Below are 15140 nucleotides of genomic sequence, written 5' to 3' on the forward strand. Positions count from 1 at the left end.
TTATTTTCAAAAACATAAAAATATACGCATAACAAAATTTCAACAGAGATCTGAGACCTGAACGATGCATTAGCCCACCTGATAATCTAAAACAATTTTATGCCTGAATACTTAATAAGTAAGAGTTACTTTTTTAACAGTTTTTCAAACAAAAAAAAACATTAAAAAACAATTAGACAGGAAAAAAGCCAAAAGCAAAATCATATCTTGCTCCTTGGAAGCAAAAACTGTGACGCAGAAAGAAATGAGAAGAACTAACTTGCACTCATCTGGGCTGGACTTTGCATCATCTGTGCACCGGTAGAATTTACCCTATAAAAAATAAGGTAAGACAGCGGGGGCTTATGTAAAATAATATTATGACACAAATTTCATGCACATCTTTGTGCTCTTGTACCTTGAAGAGCTGCACTCCGATGCAAGCAAACATGAACTGCAGCAGGGTGGTGACAATCATGATGTTGCCGATGGTTCTGATGGCCACAAATACACACTGCACCACGTGCTGCAGAGGGACCAAGTTATGAACTGTCAGTTCAAATATCACAGCTGCATCAGAAACAGAGCCACAGGCATTCACAGAGACACTGAGATCACAGGGAGAACCAGACACACTCATGTGGAGAAACACACAGGCGTCAGGCCTCACTGAGTGTTTGTTTTTACTTTCAGTCCTTTGGCTCTGTTGATGGCCCTGAGCGGACGAAGGACCCGCAAAACACGGAGGATCTTCACCACTGAGATGGCAGACGACCTGCGGAGGACGGTAAAAACACAACGAGTTGAGATAATCTGAAATGCTACTAGGAAAATCAAGTAACCTTTTCATAATCTATTCTGATTTTCAGGACCAACATAAGAGAAGAGACGTTCATGTTCAACTGCAAGAAATATCTTTAGCTAGAACTCAAACTACTCAGGTAAACCTACTGACAACATTAGGCAAAAATGTGATTTTCACCAAGAAAAACAAATCATTTCTGCAGAGAGATGGGAGGATACACACTGAATGCCGAAGGAGACGAGAGACACGCCGACGACCAGCAGGTCTAATAGGTTGAAGTAGTTCCTGCAGAATGCCCCTTTATGCAGGAACGCTCCGAATGCCGTCATCTAGACAAGTAAGAGAGAAATATTACACCAAAATCTACACACAAAGACACAGCAGAGAAAACAAGAGCTTGACCCGGGCTAACTTTTAAACTTAAGAAACATTAAATGACTTTTTTTTTTAATTCTTACATATTTTGTCTGCGGTTGGTTAAAGCAGTAGTATGTAACTTTTATAAATAATACATTTTTTACATATTTGTTGAACCTATCACTATGTCTTGACAGAATGGTTTGAGACAGATAATTCAGCTCCTCTGGCTTCTCCCTGTGCTCCCAGTGCTAACTAGAAACAACCAGTCAGAGCCAGGAGGCGGGTCTTAGCGCTGTCAATCACAGTCATGTGTGGTGCTACTCAACCTCTCTTTCCTCCAGTTACATAATCTTAATTTTCACGCACATTTAGTATATTCCACAATGTTTTTTATTAGGTTTATTCCAGACTGTATGTGAAACTGAGTAACTGATTTTTTTGTCACCACTCATGGTATTTAGTATAATCCAGATGAATGTATCGCTGATTTTTGTAATTTCATAATTAATCCTGGATCAATTGCAACAATTAAGATATACCAAGTTTATAAAAAGTTATGGTTTTGAAACCAGTACTACAATCTAATAGCTTTAAGTTGTTTTTTAGGGGAAGTTTTAACAAGAAGCCACATAAAAAGATCCACTCTGCTGATTTCTGCAGGTTTTTGAAGCACAGCTTGAACACAGCACAGTTTTGCTACACACTGCTGGTCAGCTGAGTGAATGAGGGATACGACACTTTACAAAAACTGAAATTTGGCTATTGGAAATTGTTTCTGTTTGGGAAACAACAGTTCTGTGAAATAACATTTGCAGCCTCAAAGACTTCATTATTTTTGCTTTTTGATACTCTGATGTGTTTCACATCATACAAATTCTATTATCAGATAGAGATAACTTCAATAAATACTAAAACTAAAACAGTTTACAAATGATGATTCCCCCTCCCCCTCCTTGTTCAATCATTAGTTAACTGTGATTAAGGATTAGGAGTCAATTCATGTATTATCTGTATTATCACTGTTTCTGTAGCAGCATTTTTTTCTATAAAGTAGTCAGATCATGCTGTACTTTTTATCACACTTTTGTGTAAATACTGTGAAGCCTTTGAACATAGTTAACATACAGTGAAAATGTCACTCTGGCCCATGCTTTATCCACTTTGCAAAACAAATGCATTTAAACTGAAAACATACAGATATGCATGCATGTGCCGTTCTGCACACACACACTCTGACAGACACATGTGAGCTACAAACAATGCAAAGTATTGACACATGACAAGGAGAGCAGAAGTCTTCACATTTATTCACTACACAGGTTAATCCTAACACTGTAACACACATGTCCTCTGATGGGCTGTCTATCTAAAGCCTTTGCAAAGGAGAGCTACCTGACATGCAGCGAGAAACGAGATGGGGGACAGGACTGAACAGTAACTGTGACTACCGTAGATTATTTCTGAATCATTAAGTTTAATATCTGCAGAAATGCTAAGGAAAAAAACCAAAAAACATTGAATATTTAGTCAGGCGGTAAAGTTACAAAAAGTTTAAAAAAAAAAAAAAAATAGGAAAAAATGTAAAACTACCATAATTTTTATTTTTTTGTTTTTGAGCTATCACAGCGAGGTCGGTGTAAGGAAGACAAATTAATCTCTAGAACTGCAGCAAAAAAAATCTTGCAGTCACCAAGTGTCTATTACTATTAATTTAGTTCAATGATTTTGTTCACATCTTAATCAGGGGTGCTAATAATTGTAGCCAGCGCTGTGGCTGGAAACGTTGGCCATGAAGCAAAACGTGTTTCTGACAGACAAGGAAAACAAAAACTGACATGAAACGCGTCGTAGTGTCGGGACGACAAAACGAGCAGGCAGCCATTACTTTCCTAATGTTTAAAAAAAATAAATAAATAAATAAACGACGAGAGGAAGGACATTTGCAGCAAGCTGAGAGGTGCTGTTGAGGCGGCACGACAGTCGCCGTTGTTTACCTTAATAAGGATCTCAAATGTAAACATACTAGTGAAGACATAGTCTGCATAGCCTAGGATCTGAGAAGGCAATCAGAGTGACATAAGCACGCAGGGTTACTGAAGCTCTACCCAACACAGCACAGCACAGCACACACAGGACATTTACCTTCAACAGGATCTCAACAGTAAAGATTGCGGTGAAAGCATAGTCAAAATAACCAAGTATCTGCAAAAAGCAATGCACAAGTTCAAGTCATTGCAGGTCAACACACAAAGTGGTCTATTAAACACTTGTTGCTGCAAGATAATGTTGTTTAGACACATACAAAACAGAAGCAAATCTCCACAGAGGGAAGCTGAACTGGGTAACATCTGAATGTAGGAGCTGTTTTTATGATCAATCACTTCATCAGTCGTAGTGTAAAGGATAAAGCTCGGAGGTGGCGGTTTGATTTTAGTTCCCGTCTGGAGTGACGGCTGGGAGGAAAGGTCTGTGCAGTGACTTCAGGAGAGACAGATTTATTTTCTCCAATGCAGAGCACAGAAACCCCAGTGTTATTTATGATGTGTTCCTGTCACAAACCACCAAATCAGAGGCCTGACAGCTCCTCGGACAGTCCATCATCGGCTAATGATACCTGTCAGGTCCAATCACTCCTCACTGGCCTCCCTGTTCTGGCTTCCTGTCATTTTGAGGATCAAATTAAATTCTTGTTTTTAAGGATTTTAAAGCCACTCTATCTATCAAATCATTTACACTACCCAACTATTTTCTTTATACTTATACTTTTCATCCTTGTTTAGAAAACAAAAATAACACCTGCATGTCTGGGGTTTGTCAGCTTCCAGTCAGAAACTCCACATTACCTTTGCTGCACTAGCAGGTGGTGATGATATTTACTAGCTACTCCTGCAATGGTGATGTCTTTTCACTCATCTCTTTTTTTTCCATTATAATGATGTTTCTGTTATTCTCGGAGAGCTTTCACATTTTCAACCACTGTCATCTGTATCAGATGTGTTAATCAGGGGCAGGAAAAATCTGTTCAATGAGCAACTTTGCCCTGCAAAGTGTGAATGCATGACTGTGGGTATTTGACAGCTAACTAATGATTATAGTCCTACAATATTTTGATAATGTTTTAAACTGCTAATATTTCTCTGAAGGTTCCAGTTATCATTGGGATCATCCCACATTCAGGATCACCAAGTGCAGTTTGCTGCAGTTTCATGAAATACAAAAACCTATCATCACACCACTGACTGAAATTCAGAAGTGACTTCATTCAGTTTAATAAGGAAGAATTTGGGGGAAAAAATTAGATTATTTAAACATATAAGAGACGAGCAATCTGGCCATGCACATTGTTTTGAGAATATAAAACATATTTTTGCTTCTACTGAAGCAGACACCTAACAAGTTAATGCCAGTCTTCTCAACTGAAGCATTCATACAATGTAATAAACAACAGGACGGGCTCCATCCCCGGCTGTGCTGGTAAAGTCCTCTGTGGAAAAGACTCTTCATTAGCTACGGTTAGCATATCAAGCTTCCCTCACACAGGTTAATGAGGCTTTACGTACAATGTTGCGAGCGGAGAAGTTGCGGATCGGGTCCTCGGCCGCCAGGGAAACGGAGCTGAGCATGATGAAGACCAGGATGAGGTTGGTGAAGATCTGATGGTTGATGAGCTTATGGCAGAGCACACGAAACCTGCAGAGACAGAGAGACAGAGGGAGAAAAATATCAGATTGCTACATTTTAGGTTTTCTTTTTCTAAAATGATTGATTTCAGAGTTTTTGTTGTTTTATTTATTTATTTATTTTTGTTTGTTTTTTGAACAGAGAAAGTGCCTGTTCTGATTCAAAACTCACGGGTTGGTGCTGCTGAAGATGAAAAACGCACTGCCCTCCGGGATGGGTGCCGTCTTCTCCTTCATGGTGAGTTCAGAGAGTCGCTGGGGCCGGGGACCCGGCGGGGCTTCAGGGAGGTTCCTATTATTATCATCATCTTCATCATCACCTGTAAAACAGCAGCTCAGTATCGTAATGCTACCTATTGTTTGCACCATATCAAAACTGCCTAACTAAAAAATATAAACATGTTTAATCACAAAAGTAAATATCTAGATTATTTCTTTGCTATTGCTGATAAATTCTGCAAAAAGAAAGTAAAAAAAGCATCTTTTTCCCTTTATTTTTGCATTTCCTGCTGTTTTATTTCTTAATTTAATTATGTTTTCCATTTTATGTGCATTATTGATTACAAACATTTATTTGTTTTTCGTCATTTCATTCCCTCACAATTATTTCATTATATATTTTCTCAGTTTCTTCTTCCTTTATCTTATATTTCCTGGTGCATTTTGTCAAATAGGTATAATAGAAGTCACTTGTTTAAGCGTTACCAGTGGATAGATCCTTTGAAAGTACATTAAAAACTCATTTTTGTTTAAACTTGATTAAAGTGACATTTAAGAAACAAGGTTCTTCACCTGGTGAGTCGATGGTTGTGAACGATTCTTTGTCCCCCTCTAGCAAGGCCTCCGTTGGCGTCTAGAAGATGTTTAGAGTACAATTTTTTTTACAGATTTCTTAATACAAAAACGAAAAAACTATCTAACACTAAGAGAATAGTGTGAAGATTCGGTCATCTAAATTATGTACAAATAATTAGCTCGAGCTAATTTGCATTTTACCGTTGTTTTCCCATCTTCTGTTATTTCAATCCTCTTCTTCTCTGTGTTTGAGTCCCTGTTGGCAATGAATAGATGGAAATAAAAAAAAACTTTCAAATGAAGTAAAATATGTCAAATGGAAGCTCGGTGAACCATACTTTGCACTATTCTTTCTCTTTTTGGCCTCCTCTTCCTCTTTCTGTGCTGTGTTGAGGCTCTCTGCGTCAGCCAGGTTATCAACAGCGATGGCCAAGAACACATTCAGCAGGATGTCTGATCAAGTGAGTTACGGAAAAAACAAAAACACTTACCAATGTTTAAAAAATAAAATAAAATACAAATTTCCACAAGCTTCACAGAAATGGATCAGTTCAGTTAAATTAGCTTTTTTTTCAATTTAGTAAAGTTGTAATTTCAGCTAAATGTATGTGACCAAATATAAAAACATGCCACACTTATCAGATTTATATTTGTAAGATATTCAACAATCATGCGTCATTGTCCTTCCACCTCACAGTTATACTTTACTTTGTGTTGGTCTGTCACAGTAAGTCCTGATTTAAAACAATTTGTGTTAATGTTCAAACTCGAAAAACTGAATTGGTATGATTAGTGTTTCAGGGCACCGTCTGGGCGATGTGAGTGTGTGTGATTGCATTGTGCAGGATACAGTTTCCACAGATGAAGAGGATGATGAAATAGATGCAGACCACCATGCCAGAGGACGCCGGACCGCCGTACGCCATGATGCCATCGTACATCACGGTGTTCCAGTCCTCGCCTGTCAGGATCTGTTGCGCGGCGTGAAAAATATCAGGAGAAAAACCCTGAAGCACCTGATTCTGGTCGAACCACATTATTCCCAGTAATGAACGTCATACACTGCCACAGACTGCAATACCTTAACCCGAGTGAATCATAAGACATGCTTGATCGAAAGTGATAAAAACCCTCGGTTCGTCTCTGATTCTCGCAAACACAAACCTGAAACACGGTGAGGAGGGCCTGGGGGAAATTATCAAATGTGCTTCTTTTGGTCACCGTCTCATCAAAGTTGAATTTGCCCCCGAAGAGTTGCATGCCCAGCAGGGAGAAGATAATGATGAAGAGGAAGAGCAGCAGCAGCAGGGAGGCGATGGACTTCATGGAGTTGAGCAGAGAGGCCACCAGGTTACTAAGAGACGCCCAGTGACTGAAGAAGAAAGAGAGAGAATTTAACTCCCCTTTCTTTTTCATTCTCTTTTTCTTTTTTCTTATTGAGAAAAATAAAGTTTAGTAAATGGGAAAAAAATAGCAGTTTGTGTCTTCAATCTTAGTCTCTTTTCATAGCTCCATTTCCCATTTGTTTTTATTTTTATTATTATTATTATTATTTCTGCTTTTATTTGTGCAGCAGACTTTAGCCTTCATGACATGAACAAATATTAGCGCAAAATATGCTCACCGCGTAACTTTGAAGATCCTGAGGAGGCGTACGCAGCGCAAAACCGAGATCCCCAGCGGAGACATGATGGCCAGCTCCACCAGGATGGTCTCCACGATTCCTCCACACACCACAAAACAGTCAAAGCGGTTGAACAGCGACACGAAGTAGGCCTGGAGCCCCAAACTGTACATCTTCACGAGCATCTCCAGAGTGAACAAGGCCAAAAGAACCTTGTTGGCTACATCTGGAGCAGAGAGAGAGAAAAGGATTGATTTTATATAAATATAACGGTTGCAGTATATTGAAAGTACAGCAAACAGAATGCAAAAAGTAAAACAGACACCTTGTACTTCTGTTAGCCATTCGGGCTGGTTGTAGTGCTCTGACGCGATGGTGAGGGTGTTGAGGAACACCAGGATGATGACGAGCCAATAAAATGTCACGGACTTCACGGCCGCCCGGCACTTCCTGCGGCAGAAGCGGTTCCACCGTCGCCACTGCCGACTGACAAGAGAATCGGTTTGAAATATTTTCTCCGTCAGCTTAGAAAATCTAAAGGGAAACGTTGCGATCTACGCCACATGCAAAAGGATCATTTGTTGGAAGAAAGGAAGTCTGTCACGGCAAATACGAGTGGATCAAAACCGATCAGGAGCAGACGGCTGGATTTTAGGTCAACATGGAACAGCGTTGGATCGCTGGAGGCACCAGGGAAAGAAACATACGGATGAAAACAGCAGGGATCAGAATGATTCAAATACGTGACCAGAACTGATCATGCACGATGAGAAGAAGAGCCTATAGCTACCATGCAGCACCACAGCACAATACTAACCTGCACTTTGATTTAGTTATTTTCTGACTGGTGGAAATACAAGACAAGACATTTTTTTAAAATAAAAATGAGAGGCATTGTAAATCTGTAAAACCCGACTCGGCAGTCGAATCATCGGCTTATGTCAGCGTGACTTGATTTCCAACCGACTGATGCTGCGTTTCAGAACTTGCTACCTTGGTGACCGATTTCCTTCTAAAGGGAAACTTCTGTGTCTGCTGTGAGAAAAACTGATAACTGATTTCTGGTGTGATGTGTCAAACTCACCACAGCGGTCCACAGCACAGAGATTTGCTCTCTTCTCCATTATGGTTGTCTGTGGTCGCCGACTCTGTCTCACTCGTGGGCATGCTGGCTGCAGAGTCACACACACACATACAAATATTTAAAAAAAAAGAACTGCATGAAAGCATTTACAAGTTTAACGAGACTTACAATTTTATTTCATCAACATTTTTTTTTAAAATAAAGCGCATTTTATTTTTGGCATTAATTCCTTCCTGGTTTAGCTGAGCGATAGGCTTAAAAGATGCACTCTTTTTCAGATCCATGTCTTCTCCGAAAACCAACATAAAATGAAACATTAGAAGTAAAAGACTGAGAAACACCAATTTCATTTTAGATGTTGCAAGTTTCTTACTTGCATCTTCTCTGCATTTTCCATACACAGAAAATGCAAAACTGTAACACAATCATAAGATTGCGTGTGGTACGCAGAGCCAGTATTGTGGTATCCCTCATGGTCGTAAATTATTTGAAAAAAAGGGGGAAAAGAGCTAAACTATCTGTGTGACGTCCAACCTAGAAGTGTATCTAATTTAGAATAGAATGAACTGACTCAATTACTATAGATTATTATCAAATCAGATTAGCAGATTTTCAGAGACAGATACTCTATATCAGTTTATCACAAATTAGGCTGATCTCTAATTCCCTGGAATTGCATCAGAGTAGAAAAGTTATTGTTGCAGAAAATCTGTTTTAAATTATCTGCATGGAAAAAGTCAGAACAAATGCATCAGAGTGAAATAAGCTTATTAGCTGTAATCATCTGAATGTCTAAACACACTGTTGAAATGTAATGCTTTATTACATTTCTTTGCATTAAATGGTATATTGCAATATATGGTGTCTGCACTGCAGTAAGTGTTAATAGACATGGGATCAAAACATTTATAAAACACTGAAAATGGAATGATTCATGCGTGCAGAGAAAACAACCTTACTGATAAATAATGGACATGTTCAATATGACGATGAATGATGAGCAACCTTTACAATGACACTTCTGATTCAACCCAAGCAAAATACAATTTGATAAGTAAAATCTTGGGGCAACATTCCAAAGAATACACATTTATACCCATATAAAAAAATCTCATGCTAAATTTGTTTTGTTTTTTTTTCAACAAAATCACCACAAAGTGGCTCATTTTCTCTTAGAAACTCTTCAAAACAGGGAAATCAGAAGAAAATGCAGTTGAGATAAGGAAGCTGTGTGTTTAATCCTTATTAGCCAGGAAAGAACAAAACTCCAGTTATAATTGTGGTAAATTGTTCTGTTTCAAATAATCATATTATAATTGCTGAACCTATTTGAAAACTATTACACTTCTGACTGTGTACTCAAAACCAATACAACGGCTTTTATCTGGCTTTTAATGTAGGTTGTACAATGGTTGTAGAAGAGTTTACTGTGGAAGATTATCCACCTCTAAACAGAGATTTCTTTTGCCTCTGGTAGTTTATAATCACTTCAGTTAATTTCTTTTATTTGCTTTTTTTTTTTTTTTTTTGCTTAAAATATATTCTTCTTACACCAGAAAATGACTTCAGCATTAAAGAAAATTATTATAGATGATGATGATGATGATGATGATGATGATGATGATGATGATGATGATGATGATGATGATAGGGACCATGCACAATAAAGAAACAAAGTGCACAAAGCATGCAGCAAACCAAGCCCATCAATGCAAAGACACTCTTCAGGACGAAGGTGAAATGTCCTCATGAACACGACGCACAGGGGACAGATGAAGTCTTCCCGACGCTCCCGCGCTCGAGTGCACACAAATACATTTACCCTGTGTCTCTGTGGACTGAGAGAACCAGCCAAACTTTCCTTTCTTCTTCTCAGTGAGGTCAGCCAGCGTGACCCCTTGTTGTTATCAACATGCAGTTCACACAGCCAGACAGCAGAGGAAGCAGTGAGTCAACACAAAGCAGAACAAGAGAGAGAGGAATGAACAGCGAGAGGCAACTTCAGAACAAACCACTGATGCAGCTACAGTATCCAGAAAATCACTGATAAACTACAAAAAATATATATTTATGGTTTAAATCTGTCCATACGGTGGAGTATAATAATGAAGATAATGACATTGCTTCACCAGTAACTGATCCACGGGTTGTTATTTATGAGATTGTTAGTTAGCTATAATGAAAGTCAATAAACCTGACTAGTCAGATCTCTCCTCTCCTGATTTCTGGACACAATAACCACATATTACATTGTGGTTATTGAGGATGATTAGCTGTAAACAAAACTTAAGTGAGAACATGAAATACAGGAGTTAGGGAAGTAAACAGTTGTTAAAAACAAGAAAGATGTGTGGCAACACATGGGAGGAAGAGGGAAGGAAAAGAGGAAACATCTGATGTTAGCGGCATTCTACAGGCAGTATTTACAAGAAACACACACACACACACTGCAGAAATCAAGGAGAGAACGTTAGTGTATTATCACCTTAAACAACAACAGCAGCAGCAGCAGCAGCAGCAGTGGTAAAAGCAGTGCAGATACTGGAGAACATGAACACTGATGGGTGCATGTGAACTGACTGCAAGGCGCTGAAGGGGCATCAGTGCACAGAAGATGAGATTTTATGATTTCTTTTGCAAAAAAAAAAAAAAAAGCATGGTTCCTGAACCATCCCAAGTTTATTATGTAACCGCATAATTACTGATTATATAATCAGGGCTCTTCCTTCATCTGTCTTTGAGATGTCGACAAAAAAATAAAAAAAATAAAATAATGTAAAAATTACAAACGTGAAATTATCCAAACTTAAGGTTTTAGACGTGTTTTTGAATCGTCCAACTTAAACCTAACATGCGTTTGTTGAGTGGTGAATTGATGGTGAAAATTGACAAGCATTCAGTCACTTTGAAAGACTGAGGAAGAAAATCAGGCCACAGTTCTGGTCAGATTCCCTCTGCTGAAACACATGGAGCAAACAGCAATCAAAAGCATCCGGGTAACTCACGGTTGCGCTTGCCCTCCTCATCCCCCTCCTCCTCGTTCTCGGGGTCGATGTCCTCGGCTTGCGTGATCCAGTCCAGGTAGCCCTTCAGGTCCTCCTCCAGCTGCTGCTTCTCGCGCAGCTTCTGGAAGTCGCCGCGAGCTTTGGCCTTTTCACGCTCTTTGGAAAACTCTCTGCAAGGAGAAAAGGACACGACACACACGCCTGATTCAGATTAAGGAAGGTTTTTGTTGTTTTGTTTTGTTTTCACTTTTCTGTCTGAAAAGTGGAAAGTAAAAATGTAAACGTACCCACTCAACACTCCCAAGACCAGGTTCAGAACAAAGAAGGATCCAAAGATGACCAGACTGACAAAGTAGACCCATGGCAGCTCGAAGCCCATCGCATCGTTCATCTGCATTGGAAATTGTTTAATCAACGTTAGCTCACTTAGCAAAATCTTTGCCTAAGTATCTACTTGAGATAAAAAAAAATAATAAGTAAAAATACTGATTTGGGATGATGTGTTATGATCTGTAGCTGTTTAGATTTATGTGTTTTGATCATCTCCTTATTATTCACTGAGATCTGGCTTCAGTTTATTCCTCTGTGTTGTTTCTGTTGTGCTGCTTTGTTTATGTTGGTTACAGGTTTTCATATCATTCTATTATATTTTAAAGGCATGTCATATTATTCACTCGTTCATCATGGAAATCGTTCAACTACTTACAGAGAAACGCAAAACTCCCTTCAAGTACAAAAATGAAGCAGTGATCAAAAATGTAATGGGACATCGAAGATTTAAAAAAAAAGTTACATAAAGGATAAATACAAAATATAAATAAACCTATTTATATTCTATTGCAGTAGTAACATGTCACTCTAATACATTTTAGTAAAAGTACAACCTTTAGTTTGATTACATTTAATTTAATATTGAAAAAATGCATATTAGGAGATAATTAGCAGTTATTTTTTGATTGTTTTACATTTTTGATAAAAACTTACTGGCACCCCTAATAAAAATGCAAGTGCAAGTTGTAGTTTAAAAAAAAGTTTTGTGATTTAAAAGAAAAATCAGCAGGTCAGAGCTTTACAGAGTATGGCAAATGATTTCTGATCAGAGCTTCCTTGCTCAACACACGGAAAATTGGCTCTTTTTTTTCTTCTTTTTTTTGTAGATGTAGATCCACTGAGTTTCTACACAGCTTCACTCACAAAGTACCAAATACCCGCCCACCAGGTACGAACTGTTAAAGTTCGCCAATTCAAGTGGAACAGGTCACATGGCACATGTAACATAAATGACCATCTATCCATAAATCAATTCTTTATTGTTTTAGGTTTGTCAGGCCTTCTTCTTTCCAGCAACACAACACCAACACTGAGATGAAATTGCCATGGCAACACATACATGGAAAGAGCAGTAAAATGTGTGGAAAGGAATAAAACAGGACTATAGAAAAACAGTGGAGGAAGAGAAGGAGGTAGAAGTTCATTATTTCACAGATGAGGGTCACCATCGGTAAATGAGTGGGAGGACTGAGATAAAGCTCATAAGTGTTTTGCCTAATTAAAAGCCATTGCTGGTTTTTGCTAATGAGAAACTGGGAGTTTTCAAGGGAGGCTAGCTTTTTAAATCGATGACACTTGTTTATTCAAAGGAGAGCGACTATCCAGGCTGCAGCTCTGAAAGAAATCATGTGAGTGTGACCCATGTGAGGTTGCTTAATGAGATTTTATATCGCGTAGGCTTCAGATATATTTCAGCACAAATATGGTGATCATGCTTTAAATAAAAAGTCAAAAATCGGTGGCAGATTCAGACGTCTGGGTCATTTTTGTCACATTCGATTACCCAGTAGAGAACGTCGGTCCACCCTTCCATGGTGATACACTGGAACACGGTGAGCATGGCAAACAGGAAGTTGTCAAAGTTGGTGATGCCGTTGTTGGGGCCTTGCCAGCCCTCTCTGCAAATGGTGCCGTTGACCAGGCAGCGGCGGCCGTGCCCTGAGACAGCGCACGGCGCGGGCTCCTCTTCTGCCAGGGCGCCTGGAGGCGAGAACACAAACACGTAGAGAGCACAGCAAACGGTAGGGACAAACCAAAACTGAGTCACTGTTATTATGTCATGATCTTTACAGCAGATGATTGGAGTTCAACACAGAGAGAAATGCAATCAGCAGGAAAAAACTCCAAAATCTGAGCCATTTGATTCATATTCACCTTACATCATTGCACATCTAAATGTGTCTTACTGATTAAAGTTGATTTCATTCTTAAGGTAAAATAAAAATTGTTCATCTAAATCAGGCTGCTGCATATTTTTTTATGGAAACTACTACAGATTTCTTTTTTCTGTTTCATTTTAAGCCGATATCATTTTAGCCTCATACAAATTACATATAAAGTCTAGACTAACAAATTTGAGAGCAATATCAACGCTAAGTGGCACACTGACAATAATATACACCTCTGACTACAAACATATTTTATGTATTGATTTAGGATAAAATACAACACTGTCCTGCAAAAGCACACATTGTTCAATCTGAAAAGCTTGGTCAGTTACTATTTTCTTTTTTTAACAACTGATGCAATAACTTTATGAAAAATGTTCCCAGTTAAATAAAATAAATCACACACGCATGCCCAGACACTGTTTTGACTTATTTCAACTTTCCAACAGCAAGAATCTCTCTTACTCTGCATTTTTTTTTACATTTACACTTATCTACCTTTAAACGTAACATTTCTTGAGTGATTGTGCTATTTTGTAAGCGACACTACGTCAAAGAGTGAGCTTGTTTACATAATAGCTAGATATCTGTCATTTAATCACAGGATTTAATCCACCATCTGCTGTTCTCAGCTGCTTGTCACCATTCACATACAAGGTGCATTATTCCATTCATTCCCAGGGATTAAATCCTGTATCTGTGGTAATCTCAGACCAACACTATGTCTGTTTAGTGTGAAATAAAGATAGAAGCTAACAGAATAATGAAATGAAGACCAGTTTACCTGATTTTATGACGAAGCAGGTGGCGTGCATCTTTCCAATGAAGAGCTCCAGGCCGATGATGGCGTAGATGATGATTACAAAGAGGACCAGCAGAGCAATGTGGAGGAGGGGAACCATGGCTTTAATTATGGAGTTTAAAACCACCTGTAAACCTGTAAACACACACATTGGTCAAAGTCTCAGCAAATCATAGCTTTTATTTATTTTCTGATCATAAACGTATGTCCTTCCTTACGTTTTTGATGGTTAGACGCTGTCATTATTAAAGTTCAGGCTACAGAGAACTGCTCATATAAATGATTAATCTCTGAAAAGTTTCATATTGAAGAAAATAAAAGAAAAACATAATTTCAAAATTGCACATCTAATACATTTTCAACATCCAATTTACTGAATCAAACAAAATTTCTACTTTTTTCAAACACAAAAGCAAAAACAAAGTAGTAAAAACACAACAATCCAGCAAAAGAAGTGTTGGATCTAAATGACATAAAAATGATCTGTGAGTGAAATCAAAACACTAAGTAAATATAAGACACAATACTGGGGAACTAATGATCATCCAAACGCCAATTAGTGTGTCAACAACATGCTGTATGTAAAGCAGCTGTACACACATGAAAACTAGCAGCCCGTTAAATCCTTCTATTAGCTCTCACAATGACACGATGTACACAAAAGCCCAGACGTTGTTTTCTGTGTGTAGTTAAACTGCACAAATGAACCCACATAGACAAATATCAGACACAAGCAGAGCTGAAAAACACATTTCCAGTCTAACTTTGTGTTTCTCAGCCGTCCTTT

General features: G+C 38.4%; 1 protein-coding gene across 2 annotated transcripts in view; it reads right to left on the reverse strand.

Moving 5' to 3' along the window:
- cacna1db (calcium voltage-gated channel subunit alpha1 Db) overlaps positions 1-15140 on the reverse strand; it is a 72113-nt gene that overhangs the window by 21243 nt on the left and 35730 nt on the right. Inside the window, exons 6-26 of one of the 2 annotated variants that reach the window (XM_088007449.1) lie at positions 14336-14488; positions 13167-13363; positions 11620-11723; positions 11333-11502; positions 10150-10224; positions 8328-8415; positions 7569-7729; positions 7244-7469; positions 6784-6991; positions 6470-6590; positions 5958-6072; positions 5821-5875; positions 5617-5677; positions 4997-5144; positions 4705-4834; positions 3287-3346; positions 3139-3198; positions 1007-1113; positions 667-754; positions 398-505; positions 260-312 (exon numbers count right to left, since the gene is read on the reverse strand). In XM_088007449.1, coding sequence (XP_087863575.1) covers positions 260-312; positions 398-505; positions 667-754; positions 1007-1113; positions 3139-3198; positions 3287-3346; positions 4705-4834; positions 4997-5144; positions 5617-5677; positions 5821-5875; positions 5958-6072; positions 6470-6590; positions 6784-6991; positions 7244-7469; positions 7569-7729; positions 8328-8415; positions 10150-10224; positions 11333-11502; positions 11620-11723; positions 13167-13363; positions 14336-14488 — 2488 coding nt within the window. The remainder of the gene's footprint in view (positions 1-259; positions 313-397; positions 506-666; positions 755-1006; positions 1114-3138; positions 3199-3286; positions 3347-4704; positions 4835-4996; positions 5145-5616; positions 5678-5820; positions 5876-5957; positions 6073-6469; positions 6591-6783; positions 6992-7243; positions 7470-7568; positions 7730-8327; positions 8416-10149; positions 10225-11332; positions 11503-11619; positions 11724-13166; positions 13364-14335; positions 14489-15140) is intronic. The other variant, XM_088007448.1, reaches the window with a different exon arrangement.

The sequence above is a fragment of the Poecilia mexicana genome, unplaced genomic scaffold (genome assembly GCF_051168715.1).
Source record: "Poecilia mexicana isolate PSO_F unplaced genomic scaffold, ASM5116871v1 scaffold_7, whole genome shotgun sequence".
Lineage (NCBI taxonomy): Eukaryota > Metazoa > Chordata > Actinopteri > Cyprinodontiformes > Poeciliidae > Poecilia > Poecilia mexicana.